General features: G+C 36.0%; 1 protein-coding gene across 6 annotated transcripts in view; it reads right to left on the bottom strand.

Moving 5' to 3' along the window:
- The window catches only part of LOC110464713, a 105,815-nt gene that overhangs the window by 5,674 nt on the left and 75,478 nt on the right, over positions 1 to 24,663 (bottom strand). For 5 of the 6 annotated variants that reach the window (XM_021520073.1, XM_021520071.1, XM_021520076.1 and 2 more), the window contains exons 3-11: positions 14,966 to 15,064; positions 10,391 to 10,489; positions 10,144 to 10,242; positions 9,608 to 9,706; positions 9,009 to 9,107; positions 6,553 to 6,651; positions 3,652 to 3,729; positions 2,461 to 2,619; positions 43 to 195 (exon numbers count right to left, since the gene is read on the bottom strand). In XM_021520073.1, the coding sequence (XP_021375748.1) occupies positions 43 to 195; positions 2,461 to 2,619; positions 3,652 to 3,729; positions 6,553 to 6,651; positions 9,009 to 9,107; positions 9,608 to 9,706; positions 10,144 to 10,242; positions 10,391 to 10,489; positions 14,966 to 15,064 (984 nt within the window). The other variant, XM_021520077.1, reaches the window with a different exon arrangement.

Below are 24,663 nucleotides of genomic sequence, written 5' to 3'. Positions count from 1 at the left end.
AATGAGAAAGTAATGTTTTGTTATAGAGACCGATATATTTACCTGTTTAATGTTGCCGGCTAGATCCCTGTAATACTGACTGCCAGGGCGGGGGATATACTGGCTAAAGAACCCCTGAACCTTGTCTTTTTCGGCCTGTGTCATCTGTTGACCTTGACGGGTCCCAGTCTTCCCATCATCCATTTTGTCTTTATCCTGTAATATCAGAAATTCCTCAAAAGTCAAATACATGCATACCACTAAAGAGAATGTGTACTCTGCCATAGCAAATGTTACCATAACACACCCTGTCATAGCACGCCCTTGCCTAACACACCCTGCCATAGCAAATGTCACCCTAACACACCCTGCCATAGCATATGTTACCCTTACACACCCTGCCATAGCAAATGTCACCCTAACACACCCTGTCATAGCATATGTTACCCTTACACATCCTGCCATAGCAAATGTTACCCTAACACACCCTGCCATAGCATATGTTACCCTTACACACCCTGCCATAGCATATGTTACCCTAACACACCCTGCCATAGCAAATGTTACCCTAACACACCCTGTCATAGCACGCCCTACCCTAACACACCCTGCCATAGCACGCCCAACCCTACTCCCATTACATGAGAGGCCGCTGGTCGGCCTTTTTTCAATCGGATATGATTTTGCCGACTGCGACCTCTCATTTCCGAAGCACTAATTCTTTGATGCAGTTTCCGCCCGAAATCCGGGCGGAACAAAATCGGCTTGAAAAACTCACTTAAGTGGTTAACAGTTCATGACAACGATGTCTACTCACGGTTTATATAATATAGATCTCATATGTATGTCACAGACACAAATATATAGTATATTACGGAATAGAACACTCAAAATACATGTCCATGTCGTTGTAGCACATCTCTGACCTACATTTAAAACATGGCTTCTGGATTAATACAAAATAGCAAGGGGGATTTCAAACGGAACGAAATGATACGGAGTTTGTTTGTATTCCGCTTGTGAAACATAACATGTAATCCATTTTTGTATTAACCGGAAAAATCATGGCAAATGCTGTCTGCTTCGCTTCGAATGAGGAAAAACTCATTATTTATGTCTTTGCCACGAAATTTTTCTCATATAATCATGGATTTATGGAAAGGAATATTTATTGGACCCTTTTGACCATTTAAATGTGAGTAAACACGATATACTCTTTCTTAATCCGAACTTTGAAAATGTGATCGTCAGCATTGGGAAAATCAGCTATGGGCAGTTAGAGGTTACGCGGCGCCTGTCAAAAGTTTTTCGCCGTGTAAAACCTCTAACATTGTTGGAGTAGCCCAACCATAACACACCCTGCCATAGCAAGCCCTACCCTAACACGCCCTACTCTAACACACCCTGCCATAGCACGCCCTACCATAACACACCCTGCCATAGCACGCCCTACCCTAACACACCCTGCCATAGTAAGCCCTACCATAGCATGCCTTACCCTAACACTCCCTGCCATAGCATGCCTCATCATAGCACACCCTGCCATAGCATGCCTCATCATAGCACACCCTGCCATAGCACGTCCTTGCCTAACACACCCTGCCATAGCACGCCCTGCCATAGCAAGCCCTTCTCTAACACACCCTGCCATAGCACGCCCTACCCTAATACACCCTGCCATAGCACGCCCTACTCTATCACACCCTGCCATAACACACCCTGCCATAGCAAGCCCTACCCTAACACGCCCTACTCTAACACACCCTGCCATAGCACGCCCTACCATAACACACCCTGCCATAGCACGCCCTACCCTAACACACCCTGCCATAGTAAGCCCTACCATAGCATGCCTTACCCTAACACTCCCTGCCATAGCATGCCTCATCATAGCACACCCTACCATAGCACGCCCTACCCTAACACACCCTGCCAAAGCACGCCCTACCCTAACACACCCTGCCATAGCACGCCCTTCTCTAACACACCCTGCCATAGCACGCCCTACCCTAATACACCCTGCCATATAGCACGCCCTACTCTAACATACCCTGCCATAGCACACCCTACTCTAACACACCCTGCCATAGCATGCCTCATCATAGCACGCCCTACCATAGCACGCCCTACCCTATAACACCCTGCCATAGCACGCCCTAACACAGCACGCCCTACCCTAACACGCCCTGCCATAGCACGCCTCATCATGTCACAATTTAACATATTGGAAGAATTCTGAAGTTATACATACTGTTATTCATACAAGTGCAAAAATAACAATGGATATCAGAAAATATTAAATCAAAGTTTTACCTGTACCAGGCAGATGTTATTTCTAATTAAACAAGATTTTAGAGCAGGCTCTCACGACAGGCATAATGAAGGACAGAAACAGGTAAATCACACAATAATCTCACTGAGAAAATCAAATATAGTGAATTTTCTGAAAAGTTCCAGAATTATTGTGACATAAATATATACCTTCTTCTTTTTCTTGAAGAAGAAGAACTTTGATTTCTCCTTAGAAGATTTGTCCGTTTTGATTGGTGCGTCCTCGTCTGGCACCACCACTGGCCCGTCCATAACATTGACTGGCATGTCCTTAAAGTTCACCTCCTTTTGACTTTTGGGAGTCTTGGACTAAAAAAAAAAACAGTACAGGTAAACATAAAGTCAAATAATTGTTACAGAACAACTTCATCTCTACATACATGTTATTGGTTTTTATTACATACTTACTAATACAGGGTTTTGCATATGTGATACGACACAATTGCTCTAACCCATATCAGCCTTGGCAAACATACTTCTCTTTCTGATTGATGTAGAGACTAATTTTATGATTTTTTGCTGAGGAATAAGGACTTCAAGATGGTGAAAAGATGAAAAGTATGTAATAAACAGAATAAAACATGCCTTTTTCCGTACCACACCCAGTATCAACCCATGGGTTGATATTGCTGTCTCGAGTTGATACTGGGTATGATATGGAAAAGGCATGTATTATTCTCTATATTAACCAGACATGTCCTGATTATATAGTTACAATGTAGTAGCTAACAGCTGCCAACAGGCATAAAAAGGACCGGAGTTACATTGTCAGAGAAAACTTGTATATCAGTACACTGATCTTATTAGTAGAGAAAAACCTTTGTATTAAGACATTGGTCTTGTTAGAAGAGAAAAACCTTTGTATTAAGACATTGATCTTGTTAGAAGAGAAAAACCTTTGTATTAAGACATTGGTCTTATTAGAAGAGAAAAACCTTTGTATTAAGACATTGGTCTTGTTAGAAGAAAAAAACCTTTGTATTAAGACATTGGTTTTGTTAGAAGAGAAAAACCTTTGTATTAAGACCTTGGTCTTGTTAGAAAAGAAAAACCTTAGTACTAAGACCTTGGTCTTGTTAGAAGAGAAAAATCTTTGTATTTAGACATTGGTCTTGTTAGAAGAGAAAAACCTTTGTATTAAGACATTGGTCTTGTTAGCAGAGAAAAACCTTTGTAATAAGACATTGGTCTAGTTAGAAGAGAAAAACCTTTGTATTAAGACATTGGTCTTGTTAGAAGAGAAAAATCTTTGTATTAAGACATTGGTCTTGTTAGAAGAGAAAACCTTTGTTTTAAGACATTGGTCTTGTTAGAATAGAAACCCTGTCTATAAAGACCTACCCTTGAGAAAGATGTGATGATGAGGATGATCTCTGGGTGTTCCTTCCGCCTAGCAACATCTGTGGCAGTCTCTGTTTGCTGCAGACAAAGAAAATAAATTGATATATCAAACAGATCAAAGAAACTGTAGGAGTGTAATATTACCTGTACCAGTACTTACCTGTACGTCCTGTGCACTAATATTACCTGTCCTGTGCACTAAACTAACCTGTCCTGTGCGCTATATTACCTGTACTAGTATTAACCTGCAGTATTTACCTGTCCTGTGTACTATATTACCTGTCCTGTGCGCTATATTACCTGTACTAGTATTTACCTGTACCAGTACCAGTATTTTACCTGTCCTGTACGCTATATTACCTGTACCTGCTGATTTAATCTATCACAAATAAATATTTTCTAAGAGTAATGTTCAGGCCTAGCACACAGCCATAAACAATGTATATGTTTAATACCCTATCAAACTAAGTCATATCCATCCTGTAATACATTCCTCATGGACATGAAGTGTTTCAATGTCAGAGAAATTCCCCATTACATTTATCTTCCAGATTAAGTTATAAAGTTAAAAGCTACACTTGAATGTTGTATATAATATGTCAATAAATTGAACTGATGACAGCAGTTGTAAAGAGGGCAAAAATGCTGAAATAAATTGTCTCACCTCAGTTTTCGTGTGTAATCGAATATGCAGGTGTTTTTTTTTTTATCAAAAAGTCAATGATACAAAATGATTATTGTATTTCCCTTTATTATGGGACTTTGAAAAATTGATGTAAAAACTTTTCAACTCAAAGACTGAACACACAATGTTTGACATGAATCATCTTTTATATGTCAGAGGGATTTAGGTGTACATATAAGAAATTCACCCATAATGCCATTCCACAGGAAGCTGTCGGCCACTTAGTAACAACTATCAGACACACCGATACAAAATTAGATCTGGGTCGATACCAGGCATCATGTTGAACATTTCTATGTAGCTAATAAAATAGCTGTCAAGGTATTTCTAGGTGCACAGAAAGCTTGTTTTATCTAAATTCAAACACACTTCTAAATCATTCTTAATGCTATATTTAAATTATGTCTTTCAAATTGAATTTAATCATTTAGAAACACTGATTTGAATTAAATTCACACCTTGCTCAAGTCCTTGTTATTGTACGGAATGAATTCATGATTATAATAAAGATGTCATCAACGTCTCAAAAATATATATTAATTTTCATCAATGGTATTTACATATCAGAGTCTTTAACCCATTCACCCCTAAAGTTATATTTGAGCCTTACCCAATCAAAGACTGGGCAAGTCCAGTTAATAAATGTAGGGGTGAATGAGTTAAGGGTTTTATTCAAGGCTAATCATATTAAAATTTATATTATATCAAGTATCTGATAAAAAGATCTCCATTGTATTTCCTGGTTTATGAAAAAGTGGAATTTGATAAATGTGTATCTACTCCTATTTAACTTTTCTTTGTAAAATCTGCTAAATGATTTATATTTGATTAATAAATATTTGTTATTTGCGATACAGAAAAACCCCGTTATTTTTCAGTTATCTGGTACACAAGCTTGCTTTCTCCTAGCACGATACATAAGCTGTCTGGCTACACCCACCAACTAAAAATTACCAAACATTTTTTGTTACACTTACGTAGGTATTAGAATCACGAGAAAATATTTTCTGAATAGTTAATAGAACAAACTCTGGTCTCCAACTGGCAAATCTAAGGAACTTATGTCGAAATATTGCCTTAAAGGTTGTCGTGTTAAGTCTGGCCTCCACGGTTTGTATTCCCGCCCAACTCCAAATACTTATGTCAGATAAATGTTTGAGGTTAATACTCTATATGGAAATCACAGCTGGCACTTAGATTTCCTAATAAACTTTCCTTTTAAACACTTTTAAAATTCTCCATTCGTAATCCTTTAGAAGTCATCAGAAAATAGACAAATAGACAGAGGCATCAACTGTTAACATTATATTCTACTGAACACACAACCAATGACGGCTGTATATCCGCAATGATTTCAGTAATATGCATAAACATCACCATATTGGGTATGTGAAGCACATTCATAGTAGTGTTTATACATAAATTTGTTTATATCACAAAGTGTTTATACATAAAAGCATTTATATCACCAAAATATTTTTCAACTTTTTCATATTTCATGTGTAGAAAACAAAAATTCACAAAAACCTTATAAAAGTACTTTAATGACATGTCAGAAGATTTTCGCGAGTGACACACATTTGTTTTTTCTACTTATCTGATTTGTACATGATTACATTCTGATAAGGAGAAGACATTCTGCCCATAGGCTACCACAAAAACTCCACGTTATATTATCTGTTTTTGTTTGCCTGAAGTCCTCTTAGTTCACTTTCTCTTGTTCCAATCTGATCAGTAGAGATACAGGTTAATGATTTCTAAAGATTGTAGACAATAAATGTCAAAGACTTTGTACAACTATACACTACTCCTAAGGATGATTCCGTCCCCGAGGGGACCACTGTTTATGTTTGTTATAGGTGATTTGTACTGCTCCTAGTCAGGATAATTCCCCGGGGGTCAAGCAACATATGTTTTATATACATGTAGGTGATTAGTAATCACTAGTCCCCGGGGTTGGGGCAGCATGTTTTATATGGGTGATCACACTTTACAAAGAAACTTTGACATCCTCCATATATTTGCTCCTTACACTAAGACCATTAACTTGCATCATTTAAATATTTCTTGTAAATAGTATTTTTTTAAGGCTTATTGAAGTCTGACCTGTGCTATTCTAAAGTCATTACTATATGCCAATTCTGTTTTATAAACACTTCTATAAACAATAGGATGTGAGTTATTTAGTAATACACTAGCTGTACTATAAAATGTACCTTGTTTTTTATATATAGATCTATCCCAGCCTCCACCAGCAGCTTTGCAATCTTCCGTCGCTTCAGAGCAGCTGCAATATGTAAAGCTGTGTCACCATTCTATAAAACAGAGGGAAACATTCTATAAAACAGAGGGAAACATTCTATAAAACAGAGGGAAAGATCAAGATTAATTAATGTAAAGCACTGATGAAAGGCTTAATTTAATCTTAATATAATAATATATGTATGTAATAATCAGTAAATAGGCATTATATCATTTTGGATAAAATAATTGCTTTGTAAAATATGAATAAAAACTCAAGGTTTTGGGGCAGATATAAATATTTTTCTCTTTTAAAGAGAATATTTGGGTTAAAATGACCCCCAAAATTACTTCAGTCTTTGAATTTGTAAGATTTCGTTTCTGATTGATTTCTGATGTGCGTGAATAGAAGCGAGATTTCTATGAAGACAGAAATAGGAGTATATACAGTAAAGAGTCACAGACCTGGGTATTATGTATCTAGACAAAAACACTTGTCCCAATAATGCATCTATTTCTAAATTCCACTACGTATGAATCACACCACTAGTATGTAAATTAGTGATTGGAATACAATGTTTTCTTAAAATTCACGATTTCTTCCTGATTTGAATAAATTCCACATCTGATTTCTTATCTGATAATGATCTCGGAAAACAAATTTAAAATAAATGGAAATCAAACAGAAATACTGTGTAATAAATAGGAATTCTGGTATCATTGTTGAATCTGAAGGTAATACAAAACAAAATACAAAAAAAATATAATAACATCAAAAATGTTCTTGTTCTGGGAGAACACAATCAACTGACATAAGAATATATATTGTGATGATGATATCCCTCACCCAACAATGATGTATAGTTGACAGGGGAAACATTTCAAGGGGAAACATTTCATAAGATCATATCTGTATGCTTGTCCTATATTAATTAAAAACACCCAAAATGATAAATTCATCAGAATTCACAATTTCTTTTATGAAATGAATGTTTCTTTTGGGAAATATTACAGAATACAAAGTGAAATATTCATCACCTGTATTACAATATGTAAATTTAGCTACATGCCATAAAACATCTATTGTAGACATTGACCTTGACATCTATTGTAGACATTCACCTTGACAAAGTCCCTACATAGATCAATTTTCATACTCAACACTGCACTGTCTGATCAGTATCAAGTGTATTATTAATGCTATGAATATGATTTATTTTGTTTATGAAAACCTGCATACAGCCCGTCGCATAACTAGAACCATACAAATACTTCTGCTAGTCAATTTATGAATCATGATAAATTACACAACTCCCTGAAATATGATCATTTTGCCTGACAAAGAGTCATTCAATTTTTTCTATCCATAACTCTTGCTCTAATGCTATTGTCTACTCAGTTTGTTATGCATTGATTAAATAAAACATAGCCACTCACCTGTGAACACTATAAACCCTGACAAACTTCCTTTTCTATACGACAGCCATTGAAAACCTATTCTATTATAGAGAACCCCGGCCAGGTTTCGATTACTCACAAAAACTACTGGCATTTTCACTGAGGAGGAGGAGGATGTAGAACCCACAAATTATACATAATGATCCGATAAATGAGGTAAAGATGTGAACTTATTAGGGTCGACTATACATCATGTGTTGACTATATATCGACCCGAAAAGTCTCATTATACAAACACATCAATTTACACCAATTATATTTCTCCATCTGTTCAATTGATAGTAATGACGTGTGCTTATCACCAAACCGTGCTTTTCTAGTCTAACTATAAATCTACCTGAAGTTATCAATTTATAATTTGTGTTTTTCTCTGAAGTTTGTTTGAAGATTGTCTGGCTGTCTCCGGAGATCCTCTACATCCTAGCTGTTACGTTTTTCTATTGACCTTGAGATCAATTGATCGTATTAAATTTTTTGAAAATATCATTGCAATATTGATTGTATATACCCTTTGGTATACATTATTCAAGTGATGTTTGAAAACGTGACAAGAAAATGCTCTTTAATTACCTGTAATAATTAATCAGTATGTTGGTAGATAGATCACTCTACTAGAGATTCCACATTAAGATTTAATTAGAACTCACCAAATTCAAATTTAAAGAAAATAATAGCTGAGACATAAAATTAAATGCAGAAAATAATATAACTTGTTTTTTTGATGACTAGGTTTTTAAAAACCACTAATGTATGTGATAAGTACACCAGTTAATTAATGTAATTCCCTGATATATTACATTAGTCAACCCATCACTGACTGCTAGTTTTGCCACATATTTTTTCACTATGAACTACTTCAGATATCTACTACAAAACTGATTTGTCAATTAATGTTGTGCAGTCAAAAATTCATAAAATTGTTACCAACATCAGGTAGATTTGATAATGATACATCAGCGACTCTGTCACTCACCTTGTTTTGTAAGTTTAAACAACACCTAGCACTAATGAGGATACGTGTCACACCAGCATGTCCATATCGGGCCGCGGTGTGGATTGAGGAATCGCCATACTGAAAAAGAGACAAAGAGTAAAGGACCACCAGCTTTATCTGTAGGAGATACTAGAGTAAAGGACCACCAGCTTTATCTGTAGAAGATACAATAGTTAAAGACAACCAGCTTTATCTGTACGAGATACCAAAGTTAAGGAACACCAGCTTTATCTGTAGAAGATACAATAGTAAAGGACTACCAGCTTTATCTGTAGAAGATACAATAGTAAAGGACTACCAGCTTTATCTGTACGAGATACCAAAGTTAAGGACCACCAGTTTTATCTGTATAAATATATCATAATTAAGGAGCATCAGTTTTATCTGAATCAATCAAGTTAAGGACCACCAATTTCATCTGTATAAGATAACAATAGATAAGGACCATTAGTTATATCCTGTAAATGTATCAAAGTTAAGGACCACCAGTTTTATCTGTATAAAGATACTGTAAATAAGTACACCAGTTTTATCTGAAAACAAAACTTTGATATGTAGAAAGATCCTCCAGTACTTACATTGTTTTTGAGGTCTGGGTTACAGCCCCCGTACAAGAGGACACGTGTACTTTGGTTATGTCCATTCTGTGCTGCAAGGTGTAGGGAAGTGAAGCCCGCCTAATGGAAAGCAAACCATAAACCATACCTTAATTTCTATCAATGACATTTTATCCAATTAAAATAATTCTAATTGTAAAGATGATGAATTACAATAATTGACTCCAGACACAAATCTATCAACTCTGCAAATACATTCAAATACAATATTCTCCCGTATATCGTAAATATTCTTGCTTAAGGCAACAACATTTCGCGAATGTCTGCAATTGAGCACTCTAAAACTACCTTTAACTAGTATTGTTAACTAAGGTTTGACAAGATAACTCATACCTTGTTAGTAACAACAACATTACAAAGAAAATAACTCATACCTTGTTAGTAACGACAACATTACAAGGGAAATAACTCATACCTTGTTAGTAACAACAACATTACAAAGAAAATAACTCATACCTTGTTAGTCACGACAACATTACAAGGGAAATAACTCATACCTTGTTAGTAACGACAACATTACAGTTGTGCTTGATGAGTAGCTCAATGGCCGAACTGTAACCGTTCCATGCGGCTTCATGTAGAGCTGTGTTTCCATGCTGTAAAACAAAATGAGGGAATTAAAAAAGTCATTCAGTAACTTGTTAGGCATCAGACATAGATATGAATCAAAGCAGATGTTTATTCCAGACCCAAGTTTTGTTCATAATACTTGAGTGAATATTTGAAGTAGATAATTATAATCACCTCGTCCTGTCTGTCTGCTGATCCTCCTTCCTCCAGTAAGTGACGTATGACCTCCATGTGACCTTGGGAGGCAGCCCTGTGAATGGCTGTGTACCCCATCTATAAGTACAGGGTATTTGGCACTTAAAAACATGGTGCAATCATACATTATTTTTGACATTTTCAAAGTAAACATTAGTATCATAGTGATATACAGTTATTCATACATGTATCTTCAAAAACAATATGATAATAAAGAAGTTAGCTTACCATTGCCTGTGATCTAGTGTATGTCATGGATATATGTACAGAAATCTTGTAATTCAAATCTAGCACTTTTTGGTTCAAACTTAACATTCAGTCACAAAAACATGATCTGAGCTAACTTGTCCACTGTCCTGTTACTTCATTTTAAAAATATTTTCCTATCCAAATCTCAGCTGCCAGATAATAAGCTGTGTAGGTAAGGTGGCAGGGACATGTGTCAGGTATAGGAAGTGACATCATGAACCCTGTAGGCAGGTGTTATTCCTGGCCTACCTGGACAACAATTTACCTGTACAGGTAAGTACATTGTAATCAGTTGTCATGGAAACAATGGGCAGGCAAATTGGAAAGGTTAGCAGTTATTAAGAATGTTTGAGAAATGTCAAGTTAATGACCCCATACAAATGAGTGATTAGTACACGGTGTTTTGTCTCACCTCACTAATGGCATTAGTGATGTCATCACTGGATTAACATCAAGCTCATACTGACCACTGGTCAATGGTAACATAAAGTTACACTGGACATGAACGGGCAAATACTAATTTAACATTAATAAGATAATTAAAATAGTATTGATAAATGTGCCAACATTATGACAAGTAGTAATATTTTTAAAATGCTGCAAATTGTAACACAAAACACTAATTCCGAAGAGTTATATTTCATAAGCACAGAATAAAATCTTATTAAACCATTTAAGAGGGAATCATAGATAAAACCCACTAAAACCTGTCAACAACCAACTGAAATATCGAGCAACATTTAAAATGTTTAAAAACATTAACTGAAATACACGTAAAACGATACAGTGTTACAGTCAATCCTATCAACAAGCCTATCTTTGATTACCAGATATTAACCAGAATATATTCTTACAACCTGCATGGATATTAAATATTAACTAGTGTGTATCCTTACAACCTGGATATTAACTAGAGTGTATCCTTACAACCTGGATATTAACTAGTGTGTATCCTTACAGCCTGGATATTAACTAGTGTGTATCCTTACAACCTGGATATTAACTAGTGTGTATCCTTACAACCAGGATATTAACTAGTGTGTATCCTTACAACTTTGATATTAACTAGTGTGTATCCTTACAACCAGGATATTAACTAGTGTGTATCCTTACAACTTGGATATTAACTAGTATGTAGCCTTACAACTTGGATATTAACTAGTGTGTATCCATACAACCTGGATATTAACTAGTATGTATCCTTACATCCTGGATATTAACTAGCATGTATCCTTACAGCCTGGATATTAACTAGTATGTATCCTTACAACCTGGATATTAACTAGTGTTTATCCTTACAATCTGGATATTAACTATTGTGTATCCTTACAACCTGGATATTAACTAGTATGTATCCTTACAACCTGGATATTAACTAGTGTGTATCCTTACAACCTGGATATTAACTAGTGTGTATCCTTACAACCTGGATATTAACTAGTGTGTATCCTTACAACTTGGATATTAACTAGTGTACAGCACATTATACATCAAATAGTCAGTGTATATATTTTATCACTGAGCTTGACATAATTTATGGAGAAACAGCTCTTGAATTGTTATTACATAATACAAATTTCAATAATAATATTTTCTAATTCACAAATATAAATGGTAAAAAAATGTGATCTTTTTACGTAACTTTTAATGGGCAACACCTAGCTGTATGGTTGGAACTTGAACATGTACTTGCTAATTTTAGGTAATTATATATATAAAGTGTCAAACTGTGTTGTGTAATTACCCCAAATCACATCAGGACAACAATAGACAGGTCTAGTTAACCTTCCTCTCACCTGTACACATATTTACATAATAATACCTTATCTCCTGTAAATAAAGATGACTTCTATATAAATTCTGATTTATTGTCAGCATCCAATTTTCAAGTCTTCTCAATAAATTTACATATTATTTTATGTAATATTCGGTAATAATTTTCTCCCCTTTTCCATTATTTTTGAAAAAAATAATCAAACTGAATAATTAGCATATTTTTAGTATGCTGTCTAAAATATAAAAGATATTTGATTTGCTCCATTCACACATAATTATTAATGCATTTGAATTTTCAGTGATCTGAGATTCCCACTTAAATGAGTCTATTTCAGTCATTTTACAAAATGTCCTGTAATTCCTTATAGATGGATGGTATCACTCACTTTCAGTAATACAACTACAATGATCCAGTCTTTCTTCACCATGCATTCTTCCTAACTCTGAATTTTTCTGTATAATGCACTGATACAACCTTTTACAATTTAAATTAAAAAACTGTTTATTTTTCGGAGATAACATTAGCTGGCACCACTGTACATATCCCATGTATAAATCTACCACACTATCGCGTCTATTTTGCGGCCTGTTGGGTTCTCTTTATTCAAAATTTACCTAGGCCTACAATTATAAAATTCTGATAGTATTCATGAGCGAATGTCAGTTTAAATTCTGTCCCAACTTTTAAAAGTGAATTCAATTTAACCATCAGATAACATCATTTCAATTTCATTTTTTTTCACCGTTGTTATTGTTTGCTGATGAAATCTAAATGCGTACAAATACATCCCCTTCAATCTACCGATGGCCTGGCTTTGATGTTAACTGTAGCGTTGTGCCTACCTACACACAGAATCTTACAGAAGGTATTTTTACCTCTTTCTTTACAGATGAAAATTATATTTGAGTGCGTCTCAGAAAACAAGTGACATACTAAACTGTTTTTATACAAAGACTTTACGGATGAGTTTAAACAAAAATGCTCGCCCATCAAACCCCTGACAGTCCTTCTAAAGACGGTACCTGACAGATATTCTACATCTGATATCTGCCTAGAGCTGCCATTCTCATGGTAATTCTGATAGTTTTTGTTGATATCAAATCCCTTCTGAATTGAGATAGTGCTTCTGTACAACCATACTTGTTTGTCTAACAGTGAGGTGGTGAAATATATAGATTGGAAAATGAAAGGAATATCATGCCGAAAAAGTTAATGTGGTCTCATTGAAGTAAATGTGGTCTCATTGAAGTTAATGTGGTCTCATTGGGTTTAATGTGGTCTCATTGAAGTTTATGTGGTCTCATTGGGTTTAATGCCATCTCATTGAGATTAATGTGGTCTCATTGAGGTTAATGTGGTCTCATTGAGGTTAATGTGGTCTCATTGGGTTTAATGTGGTCTCATTGAAGTTTATGTGATCTCATTGAGGTTAATGTGGTCTTATTGAAGTTAATGTGGTCTCATTGAGGTTTATGTGGTCTCATTGGGTTTAATGTGGTCTCAATGAAGGTAATGTGGTCTCATTGAAGTTAATGTGGTCTCATTGAAGTTAATGTGGTCTCATTGAAACTTATGTGGTCTCATTGAAGTTAATGTGGTCTCATTGAAGTTAATGTGGTCTCATTGAGGTTTATGTGGTCTTATTGGGTTTAATGTGGTCTCATTGAAGGTAATGTGGTCTCATTGAACTTAATGTGGTCTCATTGAAGTTAATGTGATCTCATCGAAGTTAATGTGGTCTCATTGAAGTTAATATGGTCTCATTGAAGTTAATGTGGTCTCATTGAAGTTGATGGGTCTCATTGAAGTTGATGGGTCTCATTGAAGTTAATGTGATCTTATTGAAGTTAATGTGGTCTCATTGAGATTAATGTGGTCTCATTGAAGTTATTGTGGTCTCATTGAAGTTAATGTGGTTTCATTGAAGTTTATGTGGCCTCATTGAAGTTAATGTGGTCTCATTGAGGTTTATGTGGTCTCATTGAAGTTAATGTGGTCTCATTGAAGGTAATGTGGTCTCATTGAAGGTAATGTGGTCTCATTGAAGTTAATGTGGTCTCATTGAAGTTAATATGGTCTCATTTAGGTTAATGTGGTCTCATTGAAGTTAATGTGGTCTCATTGAGATTAATGTTGTCTTATTGAGGTTAATGTGGTCTCATTGAGGTTAATGTGGTCTCATTGAAGTTCATGTGGTCTCATTGAGGTTCATTTGGTCTCATTGAGGTTCATGTGGTCTCTTTGAGGTTAATGTGGTCTCATTGAGGTTAATGTGGTCTCATTGAGGTTAATGCGGTCTCATTGAGGTTAATGTGGTCTCATTGAAGTTAACATGCTGTGAAAACTCTAGTCAACTGTTTCCTCTCTGATAACCAAACACAGAGGTACATGTATATTAAATGTTACCTTTTATCCAAACAAAATTGAAACATTAAAGGTCAAGGTCATTCTTTCATTATTCAGTTAATGAAATGTAAGTTGATCATGAGGCAACTGACCTTGACCTTGCTAGTGCTCTCTCCACTTACCGAGTCCTGCTCATCCAAAGGGCAGCCGTGACTCACCAGGAACTTACACACCTCATCAAAACCTTTGACTGCAGCAAAGTGTAGTGGTGTACGACCCTCCTGTAGTGAAAGGAAAGGTCAAGGTTAATTAATTTGACAAGTGTTATAGGGGTGTCCAACCCTCCTGTAGGGAAATGAAATGTCAAGGTTACACAACATGGCAATGAGATCAAATCTACCAATCTACTGATTCTTCTGTTTTGATTACCATAACTTTTATATCAGATATGTTACTTTTGTCAAGTATCACTATATCCTCACTCAATTTGAAGACAACTTTTGAGCCCATTAAGAAACAATAACATCCACCAAAAGTGATGGTCAATATTTTCCTTTTTCCTTAATAATACATCAGACATTTCAAGTAATACAACATTTATAATTCAAAAGTAAGGCATTACAGACACAAGGACAGATCATTCAGAATCAACTAGAACTGTAAGCCAAAGGCTAACTAATACCCCCGCTGCTATATCAACCAGAACTGTAAGTTAAAGGCTTACTAAGGCAAAGCATTGCAAAGCAATCAATAGTCTCCCACAAGTATCAAGTATTTCGCACAAAGGGGCATAACTCCATCAAAAAGGGTCGAAATTCCAAATTAAAATGCCCATACACAACTACATAGGATACTGATCATTCATGCAAAGTTTCAATGAAGTCCACCTGTTAATTAAGGAGGAGTTGCGCGGACAAGTATTTCGCACAAAGGGGCATAACTCCATCACTGCGTACAACAAACAGACAGACAGACAGACAGACAGACAGGGGGATTCCAGTAACCCCCCCCCCCCCTAACTTCGTTGCGGGGGTATAAAGACAGACAATACAGAATCAAGGACAGCCAACACAGAATCAAGGACACACAACACAGAAACAAGGACAGACAACACAGAATCAAGGACACAACACAGAATCAAGGACAGGCAATACAGAATCAAGGACAGACTACACAGAAACAAGGACAGACAACACAGAAACAAGGACAGACAACACAGAATCAAGAACAGACAACACAGAAACAAGGACAGACAATACAGAATCACGGACAGACAACACAGAATCAAGGGCAGACAACACAGAAACAAGGACAGACAATACAGAATAAAGGACAGACAATACATTAACAAGGACAGACAATACAGAATAAAGGACTGACAATACATTAGACAATACAGAAACAAGGACAGACAACACAGATACAAGGACAGACAATACAGAAAAAGGATAGACAAAAAGTAATGTTTAAATTATAAGTTATGAATTTAGACACCAGAAGATATACTGCCACATAATTTTCCCTATTACATTTTATTTTCTTATTCTATACATTTTGTAATTTTTATTCATGCATTTGGCAGATACTTTTTATAATGTAACAATGACCCAGAAAACAATTTCCTTACAATGATGTAATGCAAAATATTCTGAAGCCTGGTTAAGAGTTTGTTATTTTTTCCTCCCAGACGCCTACTGGTATGAAATTACAGAATGCACAAATGTAGCGAGTTATTTGAGAAAAACAGATCATCTGTTCCATTAGAATCGTCTGCAGGTAAATAATTGGACTTTTATTCAGGTATAATATATATAAAGCATATACAATCCTCAGTCAACCATAACATGTTGTCTGTATGGTCCCGCTGTTAAAACGGAAACACACTATTCATTAAACACTACTTACATATATGCAGACCATTAGCGATTTTGAATACAACACTATGAGCTGATAACAAGCCATATTTGAAGCTATATTTGAATACCTTGTAACGCAATTGTCACCTGAACGTTGAATTATTTATAAGATTGAGGAGTAGGTGACCTTCCAGAATCAGACCCTCCTCCCCACTCTCGAGTTGACAGGATGGGAAAATCATGGATCATAATAGTTCAGGATATTAACACCGCTCCGACAATAGGTGCTCCTCTTCATCTGATAAATTACTATCATATACAAAAGTGAGGCAGACTACCTAATATCCGAATATCTGTGTTTTTCTTAATATTTTTGGTGGCTTTCTACTTTTGCAGATGAATATTTACAATTCACTTTTAACGTGGGATGTTTTTTTGCTCCTGAAATGTCACATTACATAAAAGCCATTAAATACTATTTCCAGTTTCTGGTTATATTCAATCCTTAGATCTGAGGCAAAATCCCTTACCTGCATCTTACGTGAGCTAAATCCAGGACTTCATTCTTATAAGAGAGAATGGAATGGAGGTTTGGGCTTATTTCCAAATATGGTCATGTGCAGAAATTTGACCAGAAATGACCCTAAAGTGGCAATTATTATATAAGTGGATGGTCTTATTAGTGAACATGCACTTACCACCAAGAAAATAAGGTATAAACACCAATCATGAATGCTTTGTTCATAAAATGTACCTTATTGTTTCCAAATATGGTCATGTGCAGAAACTCACAAAGGGGGTTTATTGGAACATTATTTCTGAATGTGTCGTACCTATGTCAGGAGTATAATGTGTAGTCATGGTGGGAATATGTCAGTTACAGGTACAGTTACAGTTACAGTTTACAGGTACAGTTTAAACAGATATATGTAAATAACATGTACTGAGCTAACAGAAACGGATCAAACAAGATGTTGTGATATTGTCTACTCAGCACCGACACTCGGGTAGTATAGGATTTCAACATTCATATATACTTTTATCAGCAGCAACAGTTAGGGGATCTAAAGGTTGAGACCATCCAACAGTGGTAGTGTGTAACCTTGGTGTTAGTTTATATACAGATCCCCAACCTCAGAGTTCATTGTTGTTTCAGCCATTTTGGACCGAGATATTAGACAATGTGATTTATTACGTTACAGAACTTGAGAGTAACAAATGAACATATCCCCATAATTTACTCCATTATCTTACATTCAAAAGATGTCCGTCCTTATTATAAACAGATTTGAATTCATCAAGAGACTTTTAAATGATGCTTTGAAATGTGTGAGAGTGATCTATATACGAATGATATTGGGACAAATTATGTTCATATTTTGTGTTTTTATCTTTAATTTATTTCTATTTTATCTTTATTGCTATTTTATTTCCTAAGATAAATCAACTGAAAGAATGTAGAGATTTGCCAGGACCTTACATCCTGGGTAGATGGGGACTACCACAAACCATTCACACCCACCCTACTTAATGTCTTGCCCTCTAATGGCGATATGGTCGGTTATGGTAATTTGCCTTCTTTCAGTCTTACAGCTAAAAGCATTCAACGGTCTCTGACAAAGGACATCACACACCTCAGCAAGCAGACATTATTACCAGAGAATGAAAGAATTTCAATAAATCTGGTAGGTCTTCATAAATCATTATACAAATTTGTAGCCATGAAAATAGAAATGATGATCAACAACACCACTGAATCCGGTACACGATGTAATATTTGATTTACATCCTACGTGCTGACATGTTTCAGCCAAAGGGAGGCCGTCTTCAGAGCACAGTTACATGTTTGCAACTATGGTACAATGACAGTGAAAAGGTTTAGCCATTTTTGATTGGTGCATAATAGAATAAGTGCTAAATAAGTTCAATAGCTATGTTTAAAATATTTAAACATCCTTAACATTTACCAAAAGTCAGGTACAATTAAAACTTTTTTTTTTTTAATTTGAAAATTAATGAACTTACAAGAATGAAATAAACATGATAAACAACAATAACAAGTTGTGGGACTTCTGTCAGAATTTTGTATTACACTGTCGAGTGTACATTGGAGTTGTTACAAACAACAACTATAAGTTGTGGGACTTCTGTCAGAATTTTGTATCACACTGTCGAGTGGACATTGGAGTTGTTACAAACAACAATAACAAGTTGTGGGACTTCTGTCAGAATTTTGTATCACACTGTCGAGTGAACATTGGAGTTGTTACAAACAACAACTATAAGTTGTGGGACTTCTGTCAGAATTTTGTATCACACTGTCGAGTGAACATTGGAGTTGTTACAAACAACAACTATAAGTTGTGGGCCTTCTGTCAGAATTTTGTATTACACTGTCGAGTGTACATTGGAGTTGTTACAAACAACAACTATAAGTTGTGGGACTTCTGTCAGAATTTTGTATTACACTGTCGAGTGTACATTGGAGTTGTTACAAACAACAACTATAAGTTGTGGGCCTTCTGTCAGAATTTTGTATTACACTGTCGAGAGGACATTGGAGTTGTTACACTGTCGAGTGGCCATTGGAGTTGTTACACTGTCGAGAGGACATGGGAGTTGTTACACTGTCGAGAGGACATTGGAGGTGTTACACTGTCGAGTGGACATTGGAGTTGTGACAAACAACAATAACAAGTTGTGGGACTTCTGTCAGAATTTTGTATTACACTGGCGAGTGAACATTGGAGTTGTTACAAACAACAATAACAAGATGTGGGACTTCTGTCAGAATTTTGTATTACACTGTCGAGTGTACATTGGAGTTGTTACAAACAACAACTATAAGTTGTGGGCCTTCTGTCAGAATTTTGTATTACACTGTCGAGTGGACATTGGAGTTTTTACACTGTCGAGAGGACATTGGAGTTGTTACACTGTCGAGTAGACATTGGAGTTGTTACACTGTCGAGAGGACATTGGAGTTGTTACAAACAACAATTATAAAAATTTGTTAATATCTTTATACCTTACTTTTATAATACTTCAAATGTTTTGGTTAAATGTTGATTTTAATCGGAGAGTTCATAAACTTTAAACCCACATGTAAAATTTCTTGGAAGTATCCTTATACAGGAATGGTACTACATCACGGAATGTCCCTAACGGAGCAGTATGAGTCAAAGTACCCTCCTCGTGTGAACTTCTGTTCACCTCTGACCCAGTCCACCACACGATGCAATCTTGACCATTCAGATACACACATATTGATCAAAGATAATTAAAGATATAATAGAGTGTCATAATTCATAATTTATGTATGGAGACATGATTAAGAATACAGGTAAAGGAACACAAGTACACACCTGGGAACCCAATGGGTCATTATAAACACTCGTATATACGTTTCATTATTTACAAACACAGGTACAAGTTCATGCGTGATATCTAGTGTGGCAGACATATTTACATATAACTGCTGGAAGGGATGACCTCCCCATTACCTCACAGCCATTCCACACACCTACCAATGTGTATTACAAACAAGTGCTAATCATGTGATCATGCACAATCTCCTTTACATTCTACCTCTAATACTCCGACAGACACTTGGGAGGTCTGCATACAAATTTCTATGTACATTTTGTACTTCACAAAACTGTCTTGGTATATTAGAATAAATTAGATCCTAGTTTAGATTTAAATGCATTCAAATACAGTTAGGTATCACTGCAAAGCACATATGCAAAGCGTACAGCTTCAGGTATCAGAGAATCGGAGAACCTACCAGTTAAGTCATTCAAATTATTTTGACGAATACTTTTGAAACCCTGTCGAAACGACTATATTTTTTTATCAGTGTGATATGACGGCATCAACCGAGATGGACCAAACCCTGTTTCTTTGATGACATAGGTAGAGTGTGCTAAATTAGACGACACTATCTGAAATTAAATCTAGGTGAAAACGTGAGTTGTGTTGAACTGGTCTTGTAAGTGATAATTGAAATCGTTAATGAGCTAGTGAATTAAATTTGGATAACAATGGTTGCCAGTCAAGTATCGGTGAACGAAGATTTCTCATTTCTATCCCTGGTAATTGGTGTGCACCCTACTCCTCAGTCCTGTATTAGCAGTATATATCTAGCTGGGTGTGCACCCTACTCCTCAGTCCTGTATTAGCAGTATATCTAGCTGAGTATACACCCTACTCCTCAGTCCTGTATTAGCAGTATATCTAGCTGGGTGTGCACCCTACTCCTGCAGTCCTGTATTAGCAGCATATCTAGCTGGGTGTGCACCCTACTCCTCAGTCCTGTATTAGCAGTATATCTAGCTGGGTGTGCACCATACTCCCCAGTCCTGTATTAGCAGTATATCTAGCTGGGTGTGCCCCCTACTCCTCAGCCATGTATTAGCAGTATATCTAGCTGGGTGTGCCCCCTACTCCTCAGTCCTGTATTAGCAGTATATCTAGATGGGTGTGCACCCTACTCCTCAGTCCTGTATTAGCAATATATCTAGCTGGGTGTGCACCCTACTCCTCAGTGCTGTATTAGCAGTATATCTAGCTGGGTGTGCACCCTCCTCCTGCAGTCCTGTATTAGCAGCATATCTAGCTGGGTGTGCACCCTACTCCTCAGTCCTGTATTCGCAGTATATCTAGCTGGGTGTGCACCCTACTCCTCAGTCGTGTATTAGCAGTATATCTAGCTGGGTGTGCACCCTACTCTTCAGTCCTGTATTAGCAGTATATCTAGCTGAGTGTGCACCCTCCTCCTCACTCCTGTATTAGCAGTATATCTAGCTGGGTGTGCACCCTACTCCTCAGCCATGTATTAGCAGTATATCTAGCTGGGTGTGCACCCTCCTCCTCAGTCCTGTATTAGCAGTATATCTAGCTATAACTTATTTTTACCCGTGTTGACATAAAACAAACACTGTTTATCTGTGATGACATAAAACAATCACTGTTTATCTGTGATGAAATAAAACAATCACTGTTTATCTGTGTTGGCATAAAACAATCACTGTTTATCTGTGATGACATAAAACAATCACTGTTTATCTGTGATGACATTAAATAATCACTGTTTATCTGTGATGAAATAAAACAATCACTGTTTATCTGTGTTGACATAAAACAATCACTGTTTATCTGTGATGACATAAAACAATCACTTTATCTGTGATGACATAAAACAATCACTTTATCTGTGATGACATAAAACAATCACTATTTACCTGTGATGACATAAAACAATCACTGTTTATCTGTGATGACATTAAATAATCACTGTTTTGATGCAACAACATTTTACCTGTGACCTTGACCACTGGCTGCTTTCACACAACAAAACACATTTGAGGACGGCAAAAAATAAAATAATATCTGTTTTGTTACAGCAAAGAGTAAAATGATCAGGGATTTGTTGTCGCTTCATTTCAATATAAGCTCTACACTTCCATACCTGTGTTCTGATAAGACTACGTGTGGTGAGATATGAGCAACTGAAATTCAATTACGTATTAATTGACGCGTCTATTGACCTGTACTGAGCTTATAGGCTGGTGCACTAAGTCGGTACCATTGGAAAAGTGCACTTTTATATTTACAAAATCTATTAACAGTGGAGAATTAAAGAAATAATTACACAAGTATTTTTAATCGGACAGCTTTATCCGACTCTGTATAGCAGATTATACTTGTAAGCTCCTATCAAAAGACAGCTGGGTAACAGGGTACAGTTGATTATAGAATAAGCTTTAACCGAGGTTTCTAAAACCACCTTTAAATTTAATTTATTAAATAAAGTGACAGTCAAGAATCTAAATTGTCTCTTTAAGATACTAATACATGTACATATATTTTAATTCATTTTTTTTTTATTTGAAACAAAAACGTTTAAAATTATAATTATCACTCGTATTTTTAAATTTTTAAATTTCAAAGTTCACAAATCTTTGCTAATCTAGGTCCTGGTATGTACTTTAGGTTGTATTGGTGTTTGAGGGTACCAGCTACATAGGGAGGGGCTACAGGTAGTTGTGATTCACCGCAAGGACAAGATCAACAACACCTTACATTCAAATTGTCAAAATAAAAATGTTTTGATCCTGTTTATAATGTGTGGGCACTACAACTTATAACACATAACTATGTCTCAGACAACAACTTTTAGTTTTTTTGAAACCACCAGGAAACCCCCTAAGGCTAGAATACACCTGTAAATCTTTGATTTGCTATTGACAGCACCTAATTGATAGTATCTGTGCTGGTAAACGTTCAGCTTTAATGTCTCTACAATCATTCTCCTTTCATGGATATCATTCAGAAGCAACATTCTAAGTGTTAGAGTAATTGGGCATGGGAAAATGTAAAAATGATATTGGCTTTTCAAGAGCTAGGGTGTACGTGTTTATATTATTCAGAAACTTTTTAACTTTAATTTCAACTGTACATGTACGACATTCTGATGTTTAGGATCTCCCAACTTATCAATCCAGACTTGGGAAATATATAGCTTTAATGACGACTGGCTAATATCGGGTCAGGTACTTGATTTCGTATCTACACAAACCACACACTATACGTACCCACCTCTTACGTCACCTATTTCATCCTCAAGAGACTTGACGGGAAATCATAAACCACACCTGTCATGTACAGGTAATACAGGTACGTCGCAGTACATATGTATGGAACATACTTCAAGACAAACCTTGTGCAAATATACAGGTAGACACAAGGATACCGATAGGTGCCAATATGGTATAAGAACTAAATTTGTTCCAACAAAATATACTCTGGTACAAACAATATATAAAAAAAAAAGGATTTAAGTTCGCCAAAAAAAAATCAGTGAGAATTCAATTTGATGCTGTATTGAGTAAAAAGTTACAGATACCTGGCAACAGAATCAACTGGTACATTAGTATCCCCCGCTTTCACGGAAACAGGGGATATAAATTTGGGTTTGTCCGTCTGTCCGTCATGCTTTGTTTCCATGCAATAACTGCAACAAATGTTAACCGATTTTCTTCAAACTTGGTAACAGGGTTAAATGTCTTAAGGGCTCGTCCAAGTTCGAGTGACAATTTTAATTTTAAACGTTTTTGTTTCAAATAAAATAAAAATTAATTAAAATATTTACACTATGCTTTCTCCAATCTGTTAATAATTTACACCGTAATACCTACATGTTCGATAAAAAGTCTAACTTCTGTATAAGGCTTTTTTTTTCTCTTCAAGTTTCAAGCTATACATTATGACTCAACAGCACGATACTCACATGTTTAAACCTAACCTCAATAATGTTAACATGTCTACAATATATCCTGCAAGCGGGGGATATAAATTCCACGAATTTGCTTGTATAGTACAAAGGTATAAAGTATGGACAATTAATGATGGTACCAGTACACATTTTCTGTAAGGAAATAAATCTGTAAGCCAATCAACAAATAGTTGACTAAGAATCCATGGAAATAACTTCTAATGAATCACGAGTCCATCAATTTTGAACTTCCACACAAAGATGTTGTCCATCCAGCACAGCTAGTGGACTAAACCTATCTGGAAAAGTACATGCAGAATTTGAAGCATTTGCAGCTTCATAGGGAAGTCTTGGAGGAAAGTCTTGAAGGGACAGTACAAATGGTCCAAACTTTGTCATTTTGCAGGATAAAAAGATACCAACAGAAAAATTTCCATAAATCCCTGTATTTTATCTCACAGATGCAATACCACAAATTTCGATTTTCAAGCTGTTTAAATTTGTGTTCAAACCTATCTATCAATTTTGAGGCACATACACCTTTTAAGGAGCATTGCATACAACAATAAGTGATGCAAGTCTGCAGGACCTAAGCTAGATAGAGAAAGGAGCTGGGGAGATGGATACATTGTGAAAGGAGATGGGGAGATTGATACATTGTAAAAGGAGACGGGGAGATGAATACATTGTGAAAGGAGATGGGGAGATGGATACATTGTGAAAGGAGATGGGGAGATGGATACATTGT

This window comes from Mizuhopecten yessoensis, unplaced genomic scaffold, assembly GCF_002113885.1.
Source record: "Mizuhopecten yessoensis strain PY_sf001 unplaced genomic scaffold, ASM211388v2 scaffold11025, whole genome shotgun sequence".
In the NCBI taxonomy this organism is placed as follows: Eukaryota; Metazoa; Mollusca; class Bivalvia; order Pectinida; family Pectinidae; genus Mizuhopecten; species Mizuhopecten yessoensis.
Note: the sequence above shows the minus strand (reverse complement) of the source record. Positions and strands in the feature narration are given on the sequence as shown.